Below are 24,409 nucleotides of genomic sequence, written 5' to 3' on the forward strand. Positions count from 1 at the left end.
CACCTTAAATTAATAAGGAAATTGAATCCCAGAGACTCAGGTGCTCTGCCCAGTGCCATGGGGACAGTGAAGGTTTGGGTGTGGCAGCACAGCTGACCTGACGTGACACCGTGAGTGACAGGAAAATGCCATCATCAGATTACCTCCAATTCCAGTCTCGGTCTTGACACATGTGAAAGTCACAGACTTGCTTTCTATGACTCAGAACTTTTTATGTAAAAAAATGGGAATGACAGACATGTTCCTCCAAGCCAGGCATAGTGGAGAAAGCTTCTGAACCCTAGCTACCCTGCAGGGCCAGGCAGACAGATGCCAAGATGAAGGCCCATCTGGGCTCCATCAAGAGTCCAAAGCCAGCCTGAGTGGCTTAGGGAGACCCTGTTTTAAATTAAAATAAAAAGGAACTGAGGATGTAGCACAGTGGTAGAGTGTTCGCCCATCACACAAGGCTCTGAGTTCAGTCCCCAGCACCGAAAACAAATGTTCTCTTGATAAGACCATGGGGAGACTGAAGTAAGGATGTACCGACATTCTTATCTTTGAGAAAGACTTCAATTCTACACAAATATACATCATAATGCAGTGACATGTATATAAGTCTTGATGTTATTATTCTCATCAGAGTGGACTGAAAATACTATTTAGCTGGAGTGTATTAATCTATCCAGTAAGTATGAGTATTTGTATCTACAGTCTGGTATATATTTTAAACCAAAGGAGCATATACACTGTATTAGGCATCTATGCAATTAAATAGACTATTTTAAGCACAGAACAAGGAGTTTTATAATCTCTTTAAGAATAAGAATATATGACAGAAAAATCTAGATAAATCTCTCATACTAAGTTCTAGGTTTTTGATCTGTGCTGTGAAACCTACTTGAAGCTACAAGAAAAGGAAAGCCGCCATGGCTGCCACCATTCACGGAGTTTCCACGGCAGCCATCAGCCCGTGCTGTATACTTGGGCAAGGTGACCTCCTGGTTAGCAAGACGTTTTAGACTCATGGGAAGGCTGAAGACTCATCTTGGTATTCTGTCTCAGGTGGTCTCATACAGAAGCATTTCCTATATCTGATATACACACCCGGTAATTCCCAATGTCCTTTGGTCCCTTTGAAGGCTCTAAAGGCCTCTCAGTGGGGGCATGCTTCGTTTCTTAAGTGTAAACGTTATGTGGGAAGATTTTTAGTGTGTTCAAGGTGCTAAGTGAGCTGATCTCCTGCCTCTGCCTACCTACCTTTTGTAGTTTATTTGAAGTAAGGTAGTATTTGGCCCTTAGGGAAGAGGGCAGATGTTATACAGACTTGTTTGGGGACAACTACCTTTAATCTATGCTTTCTAACTTTGATTTTGCTCATGTAAAGGTACATTTAACATCTGATAAGATAGTAACTGGTTTTTAATCTGTGGACTTCCAGTAACCATAGTTTGTCTGAAGAGGAAGCGGATGCTTACATGGTTCCTGCAGTTTTACTCTGCTGTCAAAGCTCACAGAACAGTGAGAAGCCTCCCCTCAACTCAGTATTGGGCCTTGAGGACTCTGTCTCCACCTGCCAGCTGTGTGGAGACCACGAAGGTTCAAATCAGCTGGAATTTTCTGGGCTCTCCACAAGTTCAGTACTCTAATAAGATTTTCCCCACATAATCCTATAATACTAAATTTCATTACAGCCTCAAACAAAAGTCATATTTCCCAAACTGGATGTGCACATCCTTGGAGACATGGTTATAGCTGGTGTGGAAGGTTAGTTTAATAAATGTTCAATTATCACAACAGTGGTAAAAAAAAAAATCCTATAGTTAACTCCTGGGGCAGACTTGCTACCATTAAACATACATGTACTTCCTTTCATGCACAACGGCCTCTCCTGACCTTGAGGAATCCCCAGGACCCCTGAGGCTGGAGAATAATTGGCACTCAAGTATCATTAATCTCAGCAGTTTCATTGTTCTAGCTCCCGGTACGTGCAGGATCATCCCTTGGCTACTTACTGATATAAAAGCTGAGTGACTTCGCTGACTGGCTTTTCCGAGTCTCACAGGCTCCTGAGGAACTAAAGGTTGTCACCGAGAGTTTGTATTTCCCAGGTTCCTTTAGTTCTGCAACAAATTCATGGGCTTCCTCATCCACTGTCAAATAGTCAGTAAAGTTCTCTGGATCAAATGTCAAAAAAAGAGAAAAAATTAGAATACCGTGAATGGACACCTGGGAGAGCCCAGGATATAGGCAAACTGGTTGAGTTTGTAAAATTTATTATTGCATTTCTTTCTTTTTTCAACTATACCTCCAAGATGAAGGCACTGTAGATGAGAAAAGTCAAGTCAAATTCAAATTGTATTCATAATACTTTAAAATATCAGACCTAAAATATAGTGTCCAAATCCATCACTCGAATGTGTGGTATTTGACACATACCCACCTAACAGAATCATGTACACAAGAGAAATGGACTTTGAGGGGAAGACAGCATTCACTGCCCCCCCTTATGATTTCTGTAAAAGACAAGAAATAACTAGTATTCACTAAATACCTAACAAGTGTCTTGTAGCATCAAATGATTTTTTAAAATATTGGCTTACTTCTACTTTAAAAGACATGTCAGTTTCTCTCCCTTCATCTATTTTCTCTGGCACTGTAAAAGGTAATATTTATTCTAAGATGCCTCTATGGCTGCCTCTATGGCTACTTAGTATTTCATTTGAAGCTGTTTCTATTATTTGACAACAACAGTCTCCAAAAAAAAAAATCACAATATAGTCAGATAAATACATGATTTAATTGAACTTTCTTGAAAATAGGCAACAAAAAAGTATTTTGAGTTATAAGATACTCTGTTCTATAGAGTAAACAGAGAAACAGAAAAACCAAAGATTACAGGAACTTTGAACACAAATAAGTAACTAAGTTATATGAGGACTTTTGACTTAAATACCTAAAGTGACCAACAATTCCAATTTTATGCAATGTTAGAGTGTCACTGATTACTATGGTCTAGAATAGAGAATGAAGAGATACTTTGTCTTATTGCATTAAATAAAAATCAGCTTCCACAATAAGGTGACATGATTCTAACGTCCCATCGTAAAATGAAGGTTGCTATTCTAACTCCAAACTTTGATGACCTGACAACTTTTGCCTTCTAAATGCTAGACAGGAAAATAGAAATAACATAAGCTCCTGCTAAACCAAGCAATAAACAACTCAAACCCCTGGTGATCAATACTGGAGCCATGCTATGCTGCTGTTTTCATAAATTTACAGAGTATAATAAATAATACTATATGAATCTGCTGGGCATGGTGGCACACACCTGTGATCATAGCACTTGGAGGTGAAGGCATGAAGGCCAGAAGCCCAGGATCATCCTCAGCTACATGTCAACTTTGAGACTAGTCTACTATATGAGACCCTGTCTCAAAAATTAGGACACACACACACACACACACACACACACACACACACACACACACAAACAGAGGGAGAGAGAGAGAGAGAGAGAGAGAGAGAGAGAGAGAGAGAGAGAGAGACTTACAGGCATGCATATATTCTCTCTTTCTCATATATATATATATATATATATATATATATATATATATATATATATAGTGGGGATATGATCTCCTACATATTTTCCATTTACTATCAACTTGTTGGGGCAAATTTGATCACCAGATCCAAAGGCCACATTTCTTCTTACTCAAGCTGGCCAAGGTGTACTACACACATCTAGGAGAAGCAGTCACTTCACAGAAGACTCTTCATCACATGTCTCTCAAGTATGCATGTAAACAAACAACATTTCTTAAGAATAGTCTATAATATGTTTGATGTTGAAAATCACCCAAATATTAGAATTCTGATCTAATCGATTTGTTTTGGTGTTCTGACTTCAGGCCCTATGGAATAGTCAATTGACTATTAGATTTGACTGCATCTGTCAATCTCCCTCCCCGAGTTCAGGTTCCAAAAACACTTCCGGTCCCTTCCCTTGGTGCCCTTTGCTGCTCTAACTCCCCACTGCCTCACCTTCCCTCTCTATGAGGATATTGAATCCATCAAAGGCTGTGGGAGGTTTTGGTGGCAACCAGCTCAGTGTCATCTGCACGGGGAAGGCAGAGAAAGGGTCAGACGTGGGCTTCTCCGTCCGGCTGAGCGTGGTGTCGCTGTCATAGTCCATGGGCAGCACACTGACAAAGTCCTCCTCGTTCTCAGGGGCCGCAGAGGCGCTGTCCCACCAGGAGGGCTGAGATGTGCTCTCGTGGTCAGTGCTGTTCGGGTCAGGCCAACCCGAAGACACGTTGCTCGGGGGAGTCTCCGGAGTTTCTTCAGGGAAGTGGAAGAGTCTGTCCCTTCCGATCGGATTTTGCAGTTTGATGAATGAGTCCTCGGGGAAGCTCCCACTTGGCTCTTCCCAGTTGTTCTTGTTCAAATTGACAAAGTGAACAGAGATGTTTCGAGGAGGATATGGAGCTGGGGAAGAGAGTTTACAGTTTCAAGTAGCTCTGAACTGAATATTCATTTACTCTTGAGTCCAACACAGACTTATCAAGTACTGTTTAACTTTACTTCTAACACACAAACAAATAAATTTAAAAACCTTTATGTAGTGTGTGTGTGTGTGTGTGTGTGTGTATATACCCATATGGAGATTGCAGGATAATTTGAAAAAGTTGGATCTGCCGGTCTACCATGTGGGGCTGGGAGATGACCCAGGTGGCTAGGCTGGGTGTCAAGTACCTGTACCAGCTGCACCTCTGGATAGCCATAGAGAAAGTATTAGGAAGGACAAATGTGGGTGTATGTAAACTTCTAACATTTTGTACATAGTATACAAATTTATTTATACCTCCTTAGCATGTTACCAGTCACATTGCAAATGTATTAACTTGTGATACTGTACATGTTGATGTAGTAAGTGAACTTCTTCTCAAGCTTAGTTGTATAAGTGTTCCTTCATTTACAACAATGTGACTTTAGGAAAACATGTGTCCCTGTCCCTGGGTAACTTAAAAATCAATATAATTTATTTGTAGCTTGTAGAATATACATTCGCATCTCTGAAATGCAGCATAGGAACACACAGGAACTATGGATTACGGAAACATGTTTTCTCTACAGATAGCAAATCATAAAGACAGCTGGCACATTCTCTGCTGGCAACAGTTTCTAACTGTCCATCAAATGGCTCCTCAGATACCTTCTCCATGAACTTTTAGGAACAGAGCCATCTCCTGCTTCTTTACACCTTTAAATACCTTCCTAGCTCTTTTGTGACACTGATTTCATTCTGTCTTATGTCATTGCCCTTTGTGTCATATAACACCATTTCTGGGGACAGATTACCTGTCTCATTGGCCTTTTTTCATTTTTCATAGAATTAGAATAATGTCCAGATTAAAAAGAGTAGTCATTAATGTGTCTTTACCAGAACAGAATATGAAAAGTGCAAATAGAATTGTCAGCGTCAGCATAAGGTGAATCAGTTGTTCAGTTGAGATTCTCCTGTCTGGATGAAATTAAATGGGTATCCTGACGCAGAATTCCAGACAGAAAGGGTCTTGGGTGGTCTGTCCTGATGAATCCGCATCCCCATGAAAATGGGCTCTCCAACATTATTGAGCACATTAGGCACATTCAATACTAGTTAAGCAATGAATATTTGGTAGTCTGTGTGTAATTTATGCATTCATGGCTCTAGCCATCTATTCATATCATAAAAGTTCTTCTGTGGTTTTTTTTGTGGTTTGAGAATTTCATGCATGAACTGAGTATATTTTGATCATATCCACCCCCATTCCTTGCCTCTAATTCTTCTCATACTCCATAATAGTTTTTCATATTACTGATGCTACTAAAATTAGTAATGACAGCTTTAAGCATACCCGAGTCTAACGTTTTCTCTCAGTAATTAATTATCTATACTAGGATGTCTGCCATCTGCTTTTCTTCTATGTGAACATTGGTCAAGGTATAGAAGAAGTAAAAATCTATCAGATCCATCCAGTTAGTTGAGTTGATTATAACTTTTAAGACTAACATCTATATTTTTTATTTGAGAATACAAAAACTAAGCTTACATTTATTTACTTTAGATATTTTCTGGAATATTTTGCTTAGATATCTTTAATAGGGACACAAATTTTGTTTTTGTTATAAAAATTCTTCCTTAGCTCTGCGACAAAATATTTCTTAAATATATTAAGAAAAATTTCCCTTAGAAACATTAAAATTAAATGCCCAGCAACATCTAATTTAGCTATTTTCTCTTGAAGTTTGATTCCTCTGAAGACTTACCTGTTCTGTGTTGCTTGGGTTCATGGCTCACACCACTGTACTCCACAAGTGTACTTTTATTAAAAGTTGCCTCAGATACCAGCTGGAAGGTGACGTTGCTGTAACATATTCCTGGTAGCCAGTGATTAAATACTGTTTTCCCTTTAAAGAAGTCTGTGAAGGGAAAGATCAGTTACTTTAAAATTAGGAGCTTCTTAATGTCACATACTTGGAGAAAGTCCCAGTTGATTTTAAATATCCACAGAATAACGTTTTCTTCCATGTCTGGCATCATCAGTATAAAAGAATTGGAAGGCTAGAGATGAAAATTTGAACCTGTGCCCCTAATCCTGAAAAGTTCTTTTTTTTTTTTGTTAGCATTCCTCACACGATTTGACACAATTAAAATTAATTTTTTAATCCTATGAATGTCCCGAGTATGCAGGGATTATGGAGGTTAGGTTTATATTAGCTCTTTATTAGGAGGAAAAACAAGTATTTTGCCACTTATGGCAAAAGAAACAGGAAATGTATAAGGAAGGCTTTTGTCCTGAAGAAAATGTCTTATGTAGAATGTTCCTTGGTTTGCCTGATGAGTGGTCATATAGGAACCCAAAATGCCACCTTTTGCTTGTGAGAATAATCTTGGACCCTCTCCCACAGAAGAGGAGAAAAGCTGCCCACTGGCTATGGAAGCCTAGAGCTGTCCTGCCCTGCAGTGGGTGTGGTTGTCTCGAAATAGTCTTGACTGTATTTCCTGGAGCAGACATACTGCCTTTGGCAAGAATAACTTATAATTCAAACCAATTTGAGAATCTCTAATATTGTATGCATGACTTGCAATTCTCAAAGAATGAACTGGACGTGGTAAGATTTCTTACAACAAGATTTTCTTGAATCAATAACTTTTTCTTAATGGTTCACTCATAGGTCAAGTGGTGAGTTACAAAGACTCTTTAGAGTAAGCAAGACCATTCAGAAAAGTCTGCACAAAATTAGGAGTCAAAGTCATTTCTCCAGCCTCCTCTTGCCTCTTACCTTTGTACAGCATTGTTCTGAAGTCCCTCCCTTCCCAGTAGCTGATGTTTACTCTGCTGAACACGTTGTATTTTTCTGGATAATGAATTTCAAACAGTACTCCTGTTTCAGGAGAAGGTTTGTAGTCATATATGGAGACACTGGTTACAGGCAAAGGTTCTACAGAAGGAAAGAGAGGTGAAATAGAGAGAGAGGGGTGGAGCCATCATTAATTCATGAATGTACAGTTGCTCTGATGCAATCTTACTCCCGATTTTACAATTACATTTCCTCCCCGAAGAGCTCCTCTTAGCCTGAGCAGTAATTAACAAAGCCCATTTTAGATGACCCTTTCTGCTTTTCAAATAGCTCTTAGACTCATCTTTCAACGTCTCACTTGTAGCAGCATTGGAGGTTAGGAAGCACAAATGTTAACGTCTCAATTCAATACATGAAGATACTGCACATCTGCAGTTTATATTACCTGTCATGTGCAATTTAATAGGTTTTGTGGCAGCATCTGTCTGTACCAGCAAATGCTTCATTTTCCTTTTCCTTGCACCAACAAAATTAGATATCAATAATAGACAGGTAACAAAAAGTATTTTTGACTGTAGGCAATGATAAATATTTATGTGATAATTTTTTTTCTTTGTGTGAATTTTGCAGTTTTCTGTTATGGATAAGAGTTCAAACCACCCAGTGTTATGCATATGATCATTTGTATTATGTATATCAAGCCTTTTTTTCCATAGAAGTTCAAGAATATTCTTAATTTTTTTGGTTTTAATTTATTGTGAAACATTAGAATCACACAGTTTAAATAGCCCATGATTTGTTTTTATATGTCTGATTCATATCATTCTTATATAAATGAATAGTTTCTCTATACTTCCACAAGAGCTAGTAGATATATTTTATTTGAATAATTTTATAAGGAAGTATTATAAGGGCTAGAGAGATGGCTGGTAGCCTAAGAGTGCCTACTGCTCCTGAAGTGGACCTGAGTTCCATTCCCAGTACCCACTTTGGATGGCTCACAACTGTTTGTAACTCTAACTTCAGGGGATCCAATGGCCTCCTTAGGTACCTGCAGTCATGTACATATACCTACACACACACACACACACACACACACACACACACACACACACACACACACAATTAAAAATGATTCTTAAAAAAAGGAAAAAATGATTGGTTTGGCATCATATTGTTGAGAAATAATTTTGACTCAGTTTTCAAGCTAAAAGATTCTTACCTAGAACATCTGGAGCTTAAACTAAAGCAACATCATTTGTTTAAATTCTATCCTTGTAACATAAATTTCTAAATGATCTTTTAATTAAAAAAAAAAAGACTGGAGCCAGATGTAGAGGTAAATACTGAAAGATCAGAGAGACAAAGGAACAAGCCATTGCCACGTCTCACCTCACCAACTCAATGAGTCCTCAGACTGAATGCCCTCTGAGTCCTCACCTGAAAGGCTTCAGCCTGAAAAGGCCTTTAATTCCTGTCTCCTCACACCTTATATGCCTTTCTCTGCCCAGCCATCACTTCCTAGTGCTGGGATCAGTGGCGTGTATGCTTCCCAAATACAGGCATGAGATCTCAAGTGCTGGGATTAAAGGTGTATGATTCCTAAGTACTGGGATTAAAGGTGTGTGCCATCACTGTCTGGCTCTGTTTCTCTCCTGGACTGAGTCAATCTTATGTAGTCCAGGGTGGCTTTGAACTCACAAATATCCAAGCGGATCTCTGCCTCCAGAGTGCTAGGGTTAAAGATGTGTGCCACCACTGCCTGGCCTCTGTGTTTAATCTAGTGGCTTGGTCTGTTCTCCAATCTGGCAAATTTTATTAAGGTACATAATATATCACCACTATGCTTTTCAGAATTTTACTTTCAATGATAAAGGACTGTAAAAATCATCTTACTTAGTTCACTCAACACGTTGTTATTGCCAACCTACTCAGTTTCATCCTGTGGTTGAACATCTAATCATAGTCCCTGAGCTCTTAATCTACTGCTCTCAAGTGAAGAAATGAAGAGAATGATGCTACATGCTATTTGTTTTTTGTTTTCTGGAAAATGAAGCCAACAATCACGAAGGAGTTCAGAAGAACATCTGGCAGCAGGGTGTTTTCTGTAGACTGTGATACACTCTCTGCCTAAAAGATTTCTATTTTATCCTCATCCTCAAACTAGCTTTCTCACATAAAGGTTGCATTTCAGAGTCAACTGAATATATCCTCTAAACCAACCAACCAAGAACCCCAAAGACTCTTGAGATTTGAGTTCAGAGCTACCCAAGAAGTTTTGAACAATTTGCAGGTGTTTCAACCCAACCCAATCACAAGTCTAGTGAGTCAAACAAAACAAAACATAATTCTAAAATATAGTCAAAACTCCCTCCATGCATTTAACAAATCTGGAGTCATTCTCCCTCCACTGTGACCACAGGTAAAATATTACTTTAAATTTGGTGTTTTTCTTCTTAGTTGTGTTTTGAAATTCTTCTACATTTGTTTGTAGCCAGTATGATTTCATGTTTACTACATTAATAGCCTCATATTGAGTACTTCATTCTGCAGTTTGGTTTTATCGTTTAAAGAGATTTGAGATTTGACCAGCTTGATACAAGTACTTTTTAGAAATGTTGAGTGTTTGTTTTGTAACTATATAAATTATCCAGTTTATTCTTTTAGTCGAGGTCCTGCTTTCAATTCCAATAATACAGTTTCGGTAACTATGTTGACTCTTCTTCTTTAGCTAGGGGATGCACACATCTTCAACTGTATGAAATATTGCTAAAGAGTTTCTAACTGAATGCTGCTAGTTTATGTAGCTAACAAAGTATGTATAAACTCTTGGCCATATTCTCCTTAAGTATACCCTTGCATCAGCCATATGCAAAAATTTGACTCATTGTTTTAAGTTCTTGCTCATGAAGAAGGTTGATTTTTTGTTTGTTTTTGTTTTGAGATGGGATTCATTTACATAGCCCCAACTATCCTGGAACTCACTATGTAGACCTGACTGGCCTTGAACTCACCGAGATCTACCTGCCTCTGCCTCCTGAGTTCTGGGATTAAAGGCATGCATCACTACACCCTGCTGAAGAAGGCTGATTTTTTAAATAATAATGATGTAGTGGGTAGCCATTCCAGTTTTGGTCTGGAAGTTCCAACCCCCACTGAGGTTTTGGTAACTATCATGCCCACAAGGCTGGGCCAGGGGAGGGCCTGAAGACCTGAGATCGGGATGTGCCGCGCTCTCTTGCTGCTGGGAGCCGGGATGCTAGAGGTGGATGGAGGAGAGTTCTCCAGAGAACATCGCCGGACTACTGCTGCGTCTTTCCCAGAACCCTCAACCTACCTATTCCTTCATTTGTAAGTTACGCCATTAAATAAATCTCCTTTTAACTACATGGAGTGGCCTTAATAATTTCACCAATATAATAATAATTAAATTTTTTATTGTCAGTTAATATCCTTTCTTTATTTTCAACATACTACTATTAGTTATTTATTAGTTTATTTTAAAATTATTGCTATCATTATTGTTGTTGTTACTGTGTGTATGATGTGCGTAGCTAGGCACACTTGGCATGAACCCTGTGAAGGTCAGAGGACAACTTTGTTGAATCTGTTTGCTCCTCTACTTTATGCGGCCTCCTGGGATCTAACTCAGGCCATTAAGAATATGTTGCAATGTTCTGAGTCATCTCATGGGGACTTATAATTTTTGCGTTTTAAAATATATCTATGAAGAACTCTTTAGGTCAGAGTTAAGACTGTTAAATTCTCCTAGATTTTGTATATTAGACATTCCCTTTATTCTTGATGGAGCTGGCTACAGAATTTTGGGAAGGCAGATTTCTCCTCAGTGCTTTGAAGCAATGGCTTTCTTGTGTTCCTACACCAATGGCTGAGAAGCAGAGGAGTTCTCTCCAGCTCAGGATGAAGCCCCTGCGTTTTCCCTCTGGTACCTTCCAAAGCTATCTACTTACTCTTGATAATCTGCTATTTGATTCTCCTGTATTATTTACATATGACCTTATTTTTAATTACCCCACTAGGTACTTAGAATGCTCTGCTAGCCTGTGAATTTATCTCTTGAAAATTCTCAGTCATCCCTTAAATATGGGTTTATCTTCCCTCAGCTCTGCCCAAATTATGGGGCATGTGCACAGTGTTATCACCCAACTGCTCTTCCAACTGCCATCAGTATACAATTTATTCTGTTTATTCAGAGTTAAAAATTAATTGAAACAATAATTTCAGCTTTAATTAGCTTCACCAACGGTCAAAGGGGTCCCAAAGACTGCCCCACTCATCACAGACTACTGCCAAGGCTGCTGGTTACTCTTCACAACTGATGGCAAGGCCCTATTGTTGAAGACAACATCTACTTATGCCATTGAACACAACCCAGTGTCCATCTAGAAGTTCCACCCCTACTGACTAGTGCTGATGGTGCTGGGAGGTACCCTGTAGGCTACGAAGGATAAAGATCATCATTCAAATCTCTCCTGCGAACCCTGGAGCCTGTGCCTGCAGCAGTGACCAAATATTACGAAAGCAAACAACCACTTTTTAATTTAAGGCCCAATACGTGAAATGAAACCCATGCCTGATACTTCTAAAGTGACCAAGTACCATGGGCCCTAGGAGAAATTCTATCATTATTATTCTGATAAGGGAGCATAGCAATAAAATGATACCTAATGATGCATTACCATATGTATAGATCAATGCATCACTTTGCCCTCCTCAGAGAAGCTTTTTCTTGCAGTAAATGGGATGGTCTTGTTTCAAGGAAAATGGTCCCCAAAGGGAGTGGCACTATTAGAAGGTATGGTCTTGTTAGAGTAGGTGTGGCTTTTTGGAGGAAGTGTGTCACTGTGGGGTTGGTCTCCTTTGCTCAAGCTACACCCAATGAGACAGACTACTTCTTGTTGCCTCTGGGTCAAGATGTAGAACTCTCAGCTGCTTCTCCAGCACCATGTCTGCCTGAATGCTTCCTTGCTTCCCTCTATGACAGTAATGGATTAAACCTCTGAAATCAGTGAAAGTGAGCCATCCCAATTAAATGTTTTCCTTTATAAGAGTTGTCATGGTCATAGTGTCTTTTCACAGCCATAGAAACCATAACTAAGACAGTTCATGACACAGACACCCACAACTAGACAATGCTTAGAGAGTGAGAAACTTTGGAGGACTCAGTCTTAAATGGGAAATCTTTATCTAACCCTTCCCCTCAATGCCCCAGGATCTAGGCAGAAGAGAAGGCAGGAAGATTGTAAGAGCTAGAGGTGATGGAGGACTCCAAGGAAATAGCATCTTCCAGATACAACAGGGCTGATGGACATACGCGGTCACAGAGATTGTGACAGCATGTTCAGGGCTACATAGGTTCAAGCCAGATGGGGTCCCCGCCCTAAGACAGGGAGGTGGACTGAGTCCCACCCCTAACAAGAAGCTATTTGTAAATGATACCTGCTTGCAAAGGGAAAATCAGTTTTCTCCAATGAAGTGTAATGGGGTATATCAGCCACGCTAGGGGCAGGTCCCGTACAAAGAAATAATTGGCCAACACAAAACAGTCTGTTTTTGTTTCATTTATTTTGTTTTTTTTTTTTGTCTTATTGTTTTATTTTTGTCTGTTTCAATTTCTTTTTAGAGAGAAAGAGAAGAAAACATGATGTTGGGTGGGTAGGGAAGTGGGAAGGATCTGGGAGGAGTTGGGGAAAGGGAAAAATCATGATCAAAATACATTGTCTGAAAAATATTTTAAATAAAAAATCAGCAAAATAAATTTTAATTTAATGTAAATAATTATGTTTTTTATTTCAAAATGTTTAAATTCTATTATATATTCTATGTATTTCATTTATGACATGTTTTGTTTGGCTATTGCTGGAAAATGAAGATTATTCTCATCTTTATGTCTGTGAACATTGCAAATATACTGTCAAGTTTTGCTAAATTGCTATTTTAAATAGAATCTGACCTATATTGTGTGTTTTATGTCTGTCACTGTGAGTGTAGGTTTCTTTATGTAACTTCAAACATGGGCTCTAGGCTTATTGTTCATTTTCACCTCTGATACAGTTCAGCCATTGTTCCCTCTCAACTACCATGGCCATGAGTCATTCTGGGGTCCTTCTTATTGCTATGTGCTTGCTATAGACTTCTGCCAAGTCCAGTGGTAAGGCTTCATCTTGGCACTGAGATTGGCTATGTGCCCTGTTCTAGGTGGAAAGTCCAACTGTGCCTGGTTTGGGGTGGCACATTCTGATGCTTTTACCAACTGGAGCCCAAACTCAGGACTATCCTTTCTGTATCTGGAGCCCAGAGGTCCAGTTCAGCAAGGCCACTTCCGCTTGAGTTTCTGTTTCTTTTATGACTTGGAGACAGTGTGCACTTGAACTTGGTCCTACGTCTCTTGAGTTCTTTTGTTTTTATGGAAAGAGCAAAATGTAGATGACTGAGTGAGAATTTGCTGTCCTCTTTTGACTAGCAATCCCAATATTAATCTATCTTTGTTTTACTTTTAATAAATAATAAAAGTGTGACACACAATAAAGTCTTGTTTTTTCCAATTAAATATTTGACATAATCTTAAATCATGTTTAGATTTAGGATATTTCATGTTCCTTAATTGTCTTTGAGCCATTCACAGCAGTCAGGAAGGAAATTGGTGTGCAGAGGTGTGCAAAAGGTATTTAGATTTTACTTTCAACATACAGCACCAGCATGTACACTGTAGGGCTTCTCTGCAGGTCACACATTCAGAGGGAAAGTTACAGGTGCAGTGTGTATTCCCTGTAACCACACCCACTTCATAGTGTCAACGGGCATCGTTACTGTGTCCACTTGATGGAAATCTGAAAGTTCTGGCTGTGGTTATCAGAGAAGACATGAACAAAGGTCAAGAAGCCGGTAGCCCATGCTTGACCATAACTACTGACAGCAGAGGGACATCTGCCTGAGATGGCTCCGCTTTGCCAACTAAAACCTAAGGAGGCCACTGGATAATGGTCTGGCCCTTGATGGGACAGACCTAAGCACCTGTCTCTCCTGGGGCAGTTCTCTTGAGAAAGAAAGGAGACATGATTATACCCTCCTTTCTGATGGCAGACTGATCCTGAATCCCAGACACAAGCTACTGCTTCATGTCTAGAAGATGACTGGAGACCCGACCTGTGTGTCTCTAAATGGAACCCCAAGGTATGTTGGCTACAGTCACCTAGGATACGGGAGAGATGGCAACCATCAAGCCACTGCCTTGGTTCATGCCGGCAACACTTTTTCCTTAGGACATTTGAACAGAGTTCTGAGTTCATTCTCCCCTCTTATCTGACTTCCAGCTTTGTTTCTTCTCAGTCCATGTAAGTCCAGAAGCCATTCGATCCTCTCTTTTTAGTCAGTGTCTCTGTCACAAACCAGGACCCCTACCTCAGCGACGGTTCCCGACTCAGTTTCAATTTTCCTTTGTTTCTGATGCCTCAAGTCATTTTCTGTCTCAAGTCATTGGTAATGCTTTTATCTATTGGTCATATGTCATATTCTGTTGATTTTGTATTATTAGCCAGAGTGAGAAAGACACATAATTTTATATATTGCAAAAACATGTACATTTTTAAAACAGTCCTTGGTAGGTACTATTATTATATAGGGTAACAAAAGAAAACAGACTTAGAGGAAATTCACATCTGCTCACGGCTGCACCTGTGACTTCCAGATGTCTTTGACAGTCTGCTCAACCTTTAAACTACTACTCCGAGTTGCTGCTTGGTAATTTGTCCATTGTCTGGGCAAATCGATGTTGTTCAGCCTGGGGTTGTGCTACCGGAGGCTTCCCCAGTGAAATCACCTCCTGCCGTCTCCTCGAGCTGTCTTCATTCTTTATTATGTCAAGTCTCAACTCCCTTGCAGGGCTCTTAAACTCTCTCCCTATATTTCTGGCCACCTTTCTTGAATTATTTTGGAGTACCTGTCAGCAATTGCTGCTGAACAATCTGGCGATGCCTGATTAAAGGTATTTTTATGTACCATTATTTTTCTATAACCTTGGCCATGATAAAAAATATGCTCACTAAATAGAATTAAATAAATCAATTATTTATATTGATGATAGGGATAGATAACTAATATGCCCATGGGCTCTTTCCACGTGTCTTCTGCAAACTTGATAGCCACCATTCTTAAGTCTTGCCTGACTCTGGAATCAATTCAATGTGTCTAGCATTTTCCCAGTTCCTAAGAAATTATTCCCAGGTATTGTATTTTCTACCAAGAAACTGCCTCTTTCTCCTAAAGTGCACACATTATATATACTCAACCAGCATTATCCAGTAAATATTCACTGGTGTCAGAGCCTATGGGTTGCAGGGCTCTTTTGAACTGGCCACATGAGTCTGTTGTGCCCAATTTATTCTTTGCATTTCTGCACCCCCCCCCCCCCACTTTCTCTGTGAGCTCCATACTCAGAACAACTGTACCAAGAAATCCAAGTGCTGCCCCTGGGTCACGTGCTCTGACATCATTTGGCTGATGACTGCAACAAATGTCCTTTCTATCCTCGAGAGCAGTGTGTCAGTCCTGCGAGCAGGTACCGCAAGTGATTTAGGAGTGTAAAACTTTAAAATGGGAAGATGGTGGGGTATGAATTAGGAGCTCATTAATTTTATGTTATATATATTATATTAATTATTATATATAATAATAATCCTAATATTATAGGAGCTTTATGGGTCAAAATTAGCCTTAGTCATCATGTTATTAAATTCTCTCTTTCATGATACACACCCAAATACTACTTGATGCTGCTTCAAGCCTAATGCCAAAATATTTGTACCTTTATATATAATTCTCATATTCCCATTATCATCTCTTCTGGAATCTGAGGGGGTGTACCCAAGCCTTTAAAGCAGAACATAGTACTGCTGGGGAAATGGCTCAGTCGACTGAGTTTGATCCCCAGAATCCATAGTAAAAGCCCGGAGTGGGGACTGAGAGATGGCTCAGTGGGAAAAGGCGCTTGCTGCCAAGCCTGAGGACTTGGATTTAATCCCTGCAGCTCACATAAAGGTGGAAAGAGAAAATATATTCCTGCAAGTTGTCCTCTGACCTCCAGATGTGTGTCCTCACATGTGCATGTCCGTACAGACACACAGACACAAACACACACAGAGAACACACACACACACACACACACACACACACACACACACACACACACAAGAGTAAATGGATGTAAAAATAAAACACAAAGTCAGAAGTGATAGTACATGTGTGCAATCCCAATGCTGGTGAGGTGGAGAAAGGTTTATCCCCTAGGCCTTACTCTTTAACTATTCTAGTTGAATAGGCAAGCTCCAAGCCAACAAGAGACCCTGTCTCAAAATGAAGTTGAATGGTGTTTCTGGGGACAACCCCAAGATAGCCCTCTGGTCTTCACGGGTACTCATGTGTACATGTAAGCAAGTGTGGTAGTTGATTGTACCTCGCTTGGTGCCTCATTTATGTTGCAGGGTATTTGTTTACACTGTGTGAAGAGTGTTGCTCGCTGTGGTTGGTTTAATAAAAAACTGAATGGCCAGTAGCTAGGCAGGAGAGAATAGATGGGACTTCCCAGGAGAGAGAGGAACTCTGGGAAGAAAAGAGGTGGGGAGATACCAGAGAGATGCGAAACAAGTAGGACATACAGAGTAGGAGAGAGGTAAAAGCCACACGGCAGAATGTAGACTAATAAAAGCAGGTTAATTTAATTTATAAGAGCTAGTTGGGAACAAGCCTAAGCTAAAGGCCAGACTTTCATAATTAATAGTAAGTCTCTGTGTCATTATTTGGGGTTGGTGGCTGAAAAGACAGTCTGACTACACACCTGTATGTCTGTTTCCTCCCTTCTTTCTGCTTCTTCTTTTCCCTTTCTTTTTAAGTGACAGGGTCTCATGTAGCCCAGGTTAGCCTTGAACTTGACATATAGCAGAGGATAATGCTGAACTATTATACTCCTGCCTCACTGTCCCAAGTGTTGGGACACTGGGATTACAGGTATGACTGACCACAGGGCCTTCAAATTTTCTTAATTTTTATAACTTAAAATAGCCGAAGGGCTATAGCTTCCAACTGTATTTCTTTGGAGTTGCTCTACACTTGCTAATAAATGTAGGGACAGAACAGGTTTTGAATTTCTACACCCTCTTTTGCACAATACTTTAATATCTGGCCCCTGACTTTCTCCTATTCATGCTGAACTACTTTGGGCTAACATATACAGAAGAGCTATTCAATTTCAGGCCAGATGTTTATGAAGCCATGCAGCTGTGTAAAGCAGAATGCTGACTTCAAAGACTGGATTGCAGTTGTGCGCCTGCAGCTATGGCCTGAGTCTTGGCCAGGTTCGTCTTTTCCTGGAACTTGAGACAAGGTTTTCCAGGTGAGATTTCCCCTCAATTAAATTAATTTCCAGCTCTTTCCTCTAGCTCCATTAGCCTTGCAGGTGGTGGGTCTGTGCCATCGTTAATTTTCAGAGCTTAATAATGACCCTGGGATTCTGCCAATGAGACTTTAATTAATTTTTGACACTCAGGTTAAAAATACGTCTCCAACTTGCTTTTGAGTTCTTTCTTCTGATTGTTTCTCTTTTCTTTCTATCCCAACAGACACTGTGGCACTGTCCTTTTCCCTAATCATGTCCACAATGGTCCCATATAACTGATAGTTTAATGATAGCAGCCATTGAAAAGTTCACACTGAAGCACATGAGCAAAAGGAACTTTGATGAAGCAGTCAGTTGTTCTGATGACAAATCGCTGTCTCACAGAGACTGCTCCTCCATATACTCTGTAACATGTTATCTTATGATGTGATGCTGAGGTCAGAGAGCATGGTGAAAATCACCTGCAGTTAAAACCATTGCTAAAACCTTCCCAGTGGCAGCATCAGCTCCCCATTACATTTTATCTGTCTGCATTTTTATGCCCTCACCTAAGAATGTCCAACTAAGGTCAGGTCACCTGACTATGAATATCAACTCACTATCTCAAGAACCAATTGTTTCATATAGGAGTACATGTTCTGGGATAACACAACAATCTAGATCATTAAGTTATGTGGGAGAAATTTGTATAGTCCAGTCATTAACCTCAAATTATCATTCAGTCTCAAAATATACTGTCAATGAAGTTTACTCTTCTGGTACAAAGCATATTTTTTAAAAAGTAATAGTGAATATGATCAAATTGGGTAAGGAGCTATTTTCTTAATATAAGGGAGAGTGTTGGGCTGTCATTCGACCTCACACTAAACAGTCTCGCCATTCTGGTGGACTCTGTTTCAGCCATAGACTCATGAGGACACACTCAGAGGAGCACAGAGAATGACATCACAGGGTACTTACTTGTCAACACGGTGATTGATCTGGAGGGTTTGGTGACCACATTCCCGTTGACCACCACCAGAGTGATTATGTAATAAAGACCATGATAAGTGGCCTTAAAGACCACAGGAGGAGGCAACGTGTTGTTAAATTCCTCAAATTCGAAGAAATAGTTTTTGGACTCTCCAGCTACCCTCACAACGTACACAGATGTTGGGCTGACGATATCGGAAGCTTCTAAAGACACAACAATGTTGTTGTCATCTTGAACAGTCACGTGGAACATTGTAACAATCTGGTCAAGAGAAAGACAAGAGGTAGAAGTCAGAGCCAGGCCATGGACCATAAAATTATGCTGAGATAATTTTTCTACAACAAACACGTATGGTAGCTGTGGATATTTTAGTCACATAGCAAAAGTCAGATTGCCCATGTCATGAAAAATGATCCCAGAGTTTTACAATGAACACTTGATATTCCACTGAAAGTCTGTCTCCAGCTCATGGAGTATTTAATGTGAAAAGCACACAATACACATCAGATGGATGAGCCAATGACAAATGATGTCACTGTCAGAGTTAATTTCCAGTGAGGCTCTGTGTGCTGATAAGTGGGAGAAGTGTTTGAGCAAACACTGTTTCAGAGGAAATCTTCTCAAGGTAATTATTTCCTCTCTTTTGCTCACCTGTCAGTTCTGAAAGTGGGGAAGATGTCAGGACAGAATCCTGGGAAGATGATTCTCTTCATTACAAATTATCCAGCCCTTAAGCAGAGAAGCCATGGTAGGAATCAACCATAATGCAGAGTCATGTGTGCCTGAAATTGTTCCTTCAAATCTTCAGATAAGTTTAGGGGCTGGGGATATAACTCGGTTGGTAGAGTGCTTAGCTGGCATTCATGAAACTAGATTCAGTCCCAAGTATCACATACAGACACATGAAGATTACTAGTCAGAGAAATAGTTTAGGAGAGATGTCTCAGGAGACACAGCTCAGGAGAGAGCCTTTAAGACCATTTGCTACTCTATTGTGAGAACTGGAATTCCATTCCCAGCACTCACATAGTGCAGCTCACAACTGCCTGTAACTCCAACTCCAAAACACAGCTGCATGCACATACAGACTCTCTCTCTCTCTCTCTCTCTCTCTCTCTCTCTCTCTCTCTCTCTCTCTCTCTCTCCCCCTCTCTCTCTCTCTCACACACACACGCACACGCACGCATGCACACATACACACACACAAATAAAAATAAACCTTTTAAAAATGTGTAAAGTACGTTTGAAAAATCATTTGTATTGTTGGCCTAAATGTCCATTTTTGATTCTGTGCAGACTCCAAGGGCAGAAATACCCCCCCCCCCCGGTTGCAACCAAGACTCATGTGCTTTGTATCACATACTGCTTTGATTCTTCACACATTTGGTGACCTGTGTAAGTTATCTCACTACCCCAGATTTTAGCAGGTGCACAGAAGAATGGCTGCAAGTAGTTAACCATCTACCCAATGTAGGTAACATGGTCAGTGCTACATAGAGCATCTACAAATGATCTCACTGCATGCAAGATATTTGTCATGAGAGAGAGATGTTACTCTCAATCTCATTTTCTAGTTGAGGATCAGAAAGGTTAGAATCCTTTCTCAAGGTCTTAAATTCAAAACCCAACCCCCCTATTTGTTCAGTCCGCCTATTATTGTTCCCATCACTTATTTCCTAACACTGACTTTATCACACAGAACATAAATGAAAGGATCAAAGACCTGCTAATTGTTTCAGTTACATGTGGACTTTCTTAAAATTAATCTATTGATTGAATTTTGAATGGCACGTTTTCAGCAACTAAATTAAACAGTCTATATCAATGTTCTAAAATAGTCTATAGAGAGCTAGAAGTGTGCCCGTGTGTGTTTCCTTTTGAACACTTTTTATAGGCATCAGTACTGACACAAGATATCAGGCATTAGTAGGGATTTAGTTCTATCTTCACAGTAAATAGGTTAGATTGTGTTTACGGTATTTTAACGACACTAGGTTGTTAGGTGGTGCCTGTCATCTCAGGTCAGGAGTAGTAACTTATTTATAGGTGTGTCCACAGTTCCAAGATCAGATCCTGGTGGGTGCTGGCTACACCGGCTGTGTGTGGCCATGTTTGCAATAGAAGATGGTTTCTGTGAATGAATCCTAACTTTCTAGTTATCACGTTGTCTCTCACCCTCAGACGCGGGACAGTAAACTCTTGCTTTGGGGGTGCCTTAGTCCCTCTGCACACAGAGGACACTGAATCTCCAGCCTCTTGGTCCTCCCAGTGAGCACAGTCCTTGGGTGATGTTGGTCATGCTCATGTGAAGGACAGGACAGTGCAGGGCTGACCTTCCACCATTGGAGTGAGGTGAGCACAGACGCATTCAACCTCTCTGTCCCCAGAGTCGACTCCCTGATATTAGATGCTGCTGTTCTAACCAGACAACTGTCTGGACAGCTGCACTCAGTGGCTACTCTCAGCCTGTCTTTTCCTTGCTGAGGAGAACCTGAGACATGTCCCTTAGTGGCCTGAAGCAGCAGGAAGGTGTACTGGGGACAGGGAAGGCTGTGAGGGAAGGAAAGGAGGATTCAAGCACAGACCAGCCTCAGAACGAGATTGCAGTTGACGATTTCTATGACTCTGTTCATGAAATGTCTAGTGAACTGGACACTCTGGTGATAGATAAACCTTCTAATTAGCTGATGACTGATGAGAAAAACATTTAGATTTTAAATTATTGAAAAAATGATAAAATGTGCTACCTTTTCCATAATAGTTTTTATGTAAGTATATTACGTAATTAATTTGGAATCTTGGAATTTTTGTATCTTAGTCACCTAAAATAATTATTCTTTCTAGTAAACATTATTTTCCATAGATCATATATATGGATTTACAGTGGATATTTGGATCAACAGCTGTGTTTCATTTGGGGAAAAAATAAAATTTTCTTATTTAATTTTTTATTATTCATCTCTTACATGTGCAAATGGAAGTTTTTAGCACATAACAACAATGAAAATGTCCTGTTAACATAAATATAGAAAAGCCAAGCACTGGATATTTAATAACACTCAAATCTGGCTTTTGTGTCTCATTGATTATAGAAGTTGGCTCACTAACTCAGAAAACATCAAGTTTACAAACATCAAAGTCATAATTATAAAGAATTTTTTGCATCATGTCTCAGCCAGCCAGTAGCCAGGGTGGTCGCAGCGATAAGGAGGGAAAGCCAGAGGCACATTCTGTGTTTGAGTGGATGTCTAATGTGTCAGGATGCTTTACAGACAGTGGAATCTTCCAGAAAAGGGAGTAATCTTCCAAACGCTAACGGCAGCTTTGGCGATGATTGTATCAGCTATGAAAATAAGTCTTGGCCCATGCACTCCCAGGTTGCCAAAAATAAGTCAGAGTGGCTAATCAGATTCACTGGCTGGGACTAATAAGGATGGGCAGCGGGCCAAGTGAGAGCGAGGCGCTGAGCCTAAAAGGAGCCTGGTCTTGGCTGTTGCCTTCTTCCTGGTCCATGCTACCTCAGATTGTCCTGGGATCTACCTACACTCAGGAGGAGGGTCTGGCTGTGTGCTCCAGGCATGAGTTCTCTGCTAAGAGCGAGAAGGAATAAAAGTAACTCTCCTTGATTCCTGTGGTGACTGTGAAAATACCTTAAGGAAAATTTTTTGAGGCTGGGTGCACCAGGATTGCCTAACTCTGCAGTAACATTTTCTCCTGAACTTCCTTTACATAACACATTTGAGAAGGTCTGTTTGTTGTTTGAGAGTTCCATACATTTATATGATGCTTTCTGGTAGTTCTCATCTCCATCCCCATCCTCAGTACTTCTTCTCACCAGCACTTCTCCAGCAACTCCCTCTTCTACTCTCCTGTCTTGGGTTTGTGCAGAGCCACTGAGGTTAAAAAGAACTTCTGGCCAGAGCAGAGGTGGGAGGTCATTGGCTGGAGCCAGGAGAGCTCACCAACAGTTACACTACTGAAGAAAGCGATGTCCCTCCCCCAACAGCTGTTAGTTGTCAGACACCCATTTCAATGGGGGGGGGTGTGTCTCCTGGGGTGAAATGACAGAACCAAGTCTAGATCCGTATCTCCTCATACCTCTTGGGATGCATGGTTCATGAACTAAAGATCAGCTTTTGGGGGCAGCAGCTGGGGCCTGAGGTCCGGCTATAGCAAGAAGTGGGAATTCAGGAGCCTGTGATTGGTCCATAACTGTTCCTGGGGGAGGGTGGGAAACAGTACTAGAGAGGCTTTAGGGTACAGGACAGATTGACCAGAGACCAGTCAGGTTCTGGTAAGCAGTCCACTGTCCAAAATAAAAGTAGTAATAATGGCTACTATTTGACAAGCTTTTGTAATGAACATTTTTATATATGATTTTTCTTTTACTCCTTAAAGCAGTTACCAGACATAAGTATTATCTCCAGTTAATACAGTGAGATAAAATAGTTTGTTAACATCCATAGCACAGGCTTGGAGTCAGAGGGTTTACGCTGGTATTCCTGCTCTGCAATTACTACCTGTGAGTACCCAGGGACGTCCAAGGATGGCTGAACTTAATTTTCATGATGTCTAGAATAAGGAAATACTATAACTCATGAATTGTGTGTGTGCGTGCAGGAAGAGAGTTCTACAGCATCCAACACAATGCAGAATGATAACTAAATTCCATCACTCACTATGCACTAGTAAGAAACATAAATGACATTTTCTTATCAAGTTGTTGTGAATGTAGGAATGAAATGGCAGTTTACTGTACTGAATAACATAGTGATATTTCTTGACATTGTGGAGATATAACACTTCTGAGGAAAGAATCAAATCTGGCATTTTTAAACACAAAAGAGACTGTGATGTTGAGAGATGTGCCAAGATTTTATGTGACATAGAGGGGCATCATACTAGCCATGTGTCCAATTTTATATTTTGTGAATAACTTCAGATATATTTTCTTGTTGAGTCATCAAAACACCCAATTAAGTTGTTATCTCAACTCATGGGTGAAATTTCTGAGGATCAAAGATAACATGTGGATTTCTCAAGGCAACTCCTACTGTGTGAAGGAATGGGCACCATCCCAGTTAACTTATCAATCACCTCAACTCAGCTTAGAGTCACCTGAGAAAGGGGTCTCATTTGAATGATTGTCCAGATTAGACTGATCTATGGAGGAGTGTCCTGATTGTTAGTTGCTGTTGGAAACCCACCCCAGCGTGACATCACCGGTCTCCAGATAGGTGGTTCTAGCTGTATAAGAAGCGGGTTTCTTCCATGGTTTCTGCTTGGATTTTTGCCCTGACTTCCTCATGATGGACTGAGACCTAGAAGTGGAAATGGAAATAACCCCTTTTCCCCCACTAAGCTGCTTCTGATCGGAGTCTTTTATCACAACAATAGAATGAATCCAGAATGTGTACTCAAGGAAATTCTTTCAGCTACAGATTTTGTGACTTTTTGTTATGCCACTGTCCCCACACTGTAAGGACCTGAAGAAAGAATTATTTCCCATATGTAGTTGATGGCAAACTTCCTCAGCACAGACCACCATTGACTCCTCTAGATTATGCTTAGTAGATGATTGGAAAATATGATATGAAGAGAGAAAAAAACTTTGAAGATTAACAGACTTGAATTCAAATTCCTTCATAGCTATTGTCTCATTTTAATTTTTCCCAGGTGTGTCCAACCTAGTG

The 24,409-nt window shown here is 40.2% G+C and overlaps 1 protein-coding gene across 2 annotated transcripts in view; it reads right to left on the bottom strand.

Annotated features, from left to right (window-relative positions):
• The window catches only part of Ptpro (protein tyrosine phosphatase receptor type O), a 209,692-nt gene that overhangs the window by 78,120 nt on the left and 107,163 nt on the right, over positions 1-24,409 (bottom strand). For both annotated transcript variants that reach the window (XM_028872180.2, XM_028872179.2), the window contains exons 2-6: positions 18,704-18,977; positions 7,315-7,473; positions 6,298-6,450; positions 4,030-4,473; positions 1,995-2,156 (exon numbers count right to left, since the gene is read on the bottom strand). In XM_028872180.2, the coding sequence (XP_028728013.1) occupies positions 1,995-2,156; positions 4,030-4,473; positions 6,298-6,450; positions 7,315-7,473; positions 18,704-18,977 (1,192 nt within the window). The remainder of the gene's footprint in view (positions 1-1,994; positions 2,157-4,029; positions 4,474-6,297; positions 6,451-7,314; positions 7,474-18,703; positions 18,978-24,409) is intronic.

The sequence above is a fragment of the Peromyscus leucopus genome, chromosome 3 (assembly GCF_004664715.2).
Source record: "Peromyscus leucopus breed LL Stock chromosome 3, UCI_PerLeu_2.1, whole genome shotgun sequence".
NCBI lineage: Eukaryota > Metazoa > Chordata > Mammalia > Rodentia > Cricetidae > Peromyscus > Peromyscus leucopus.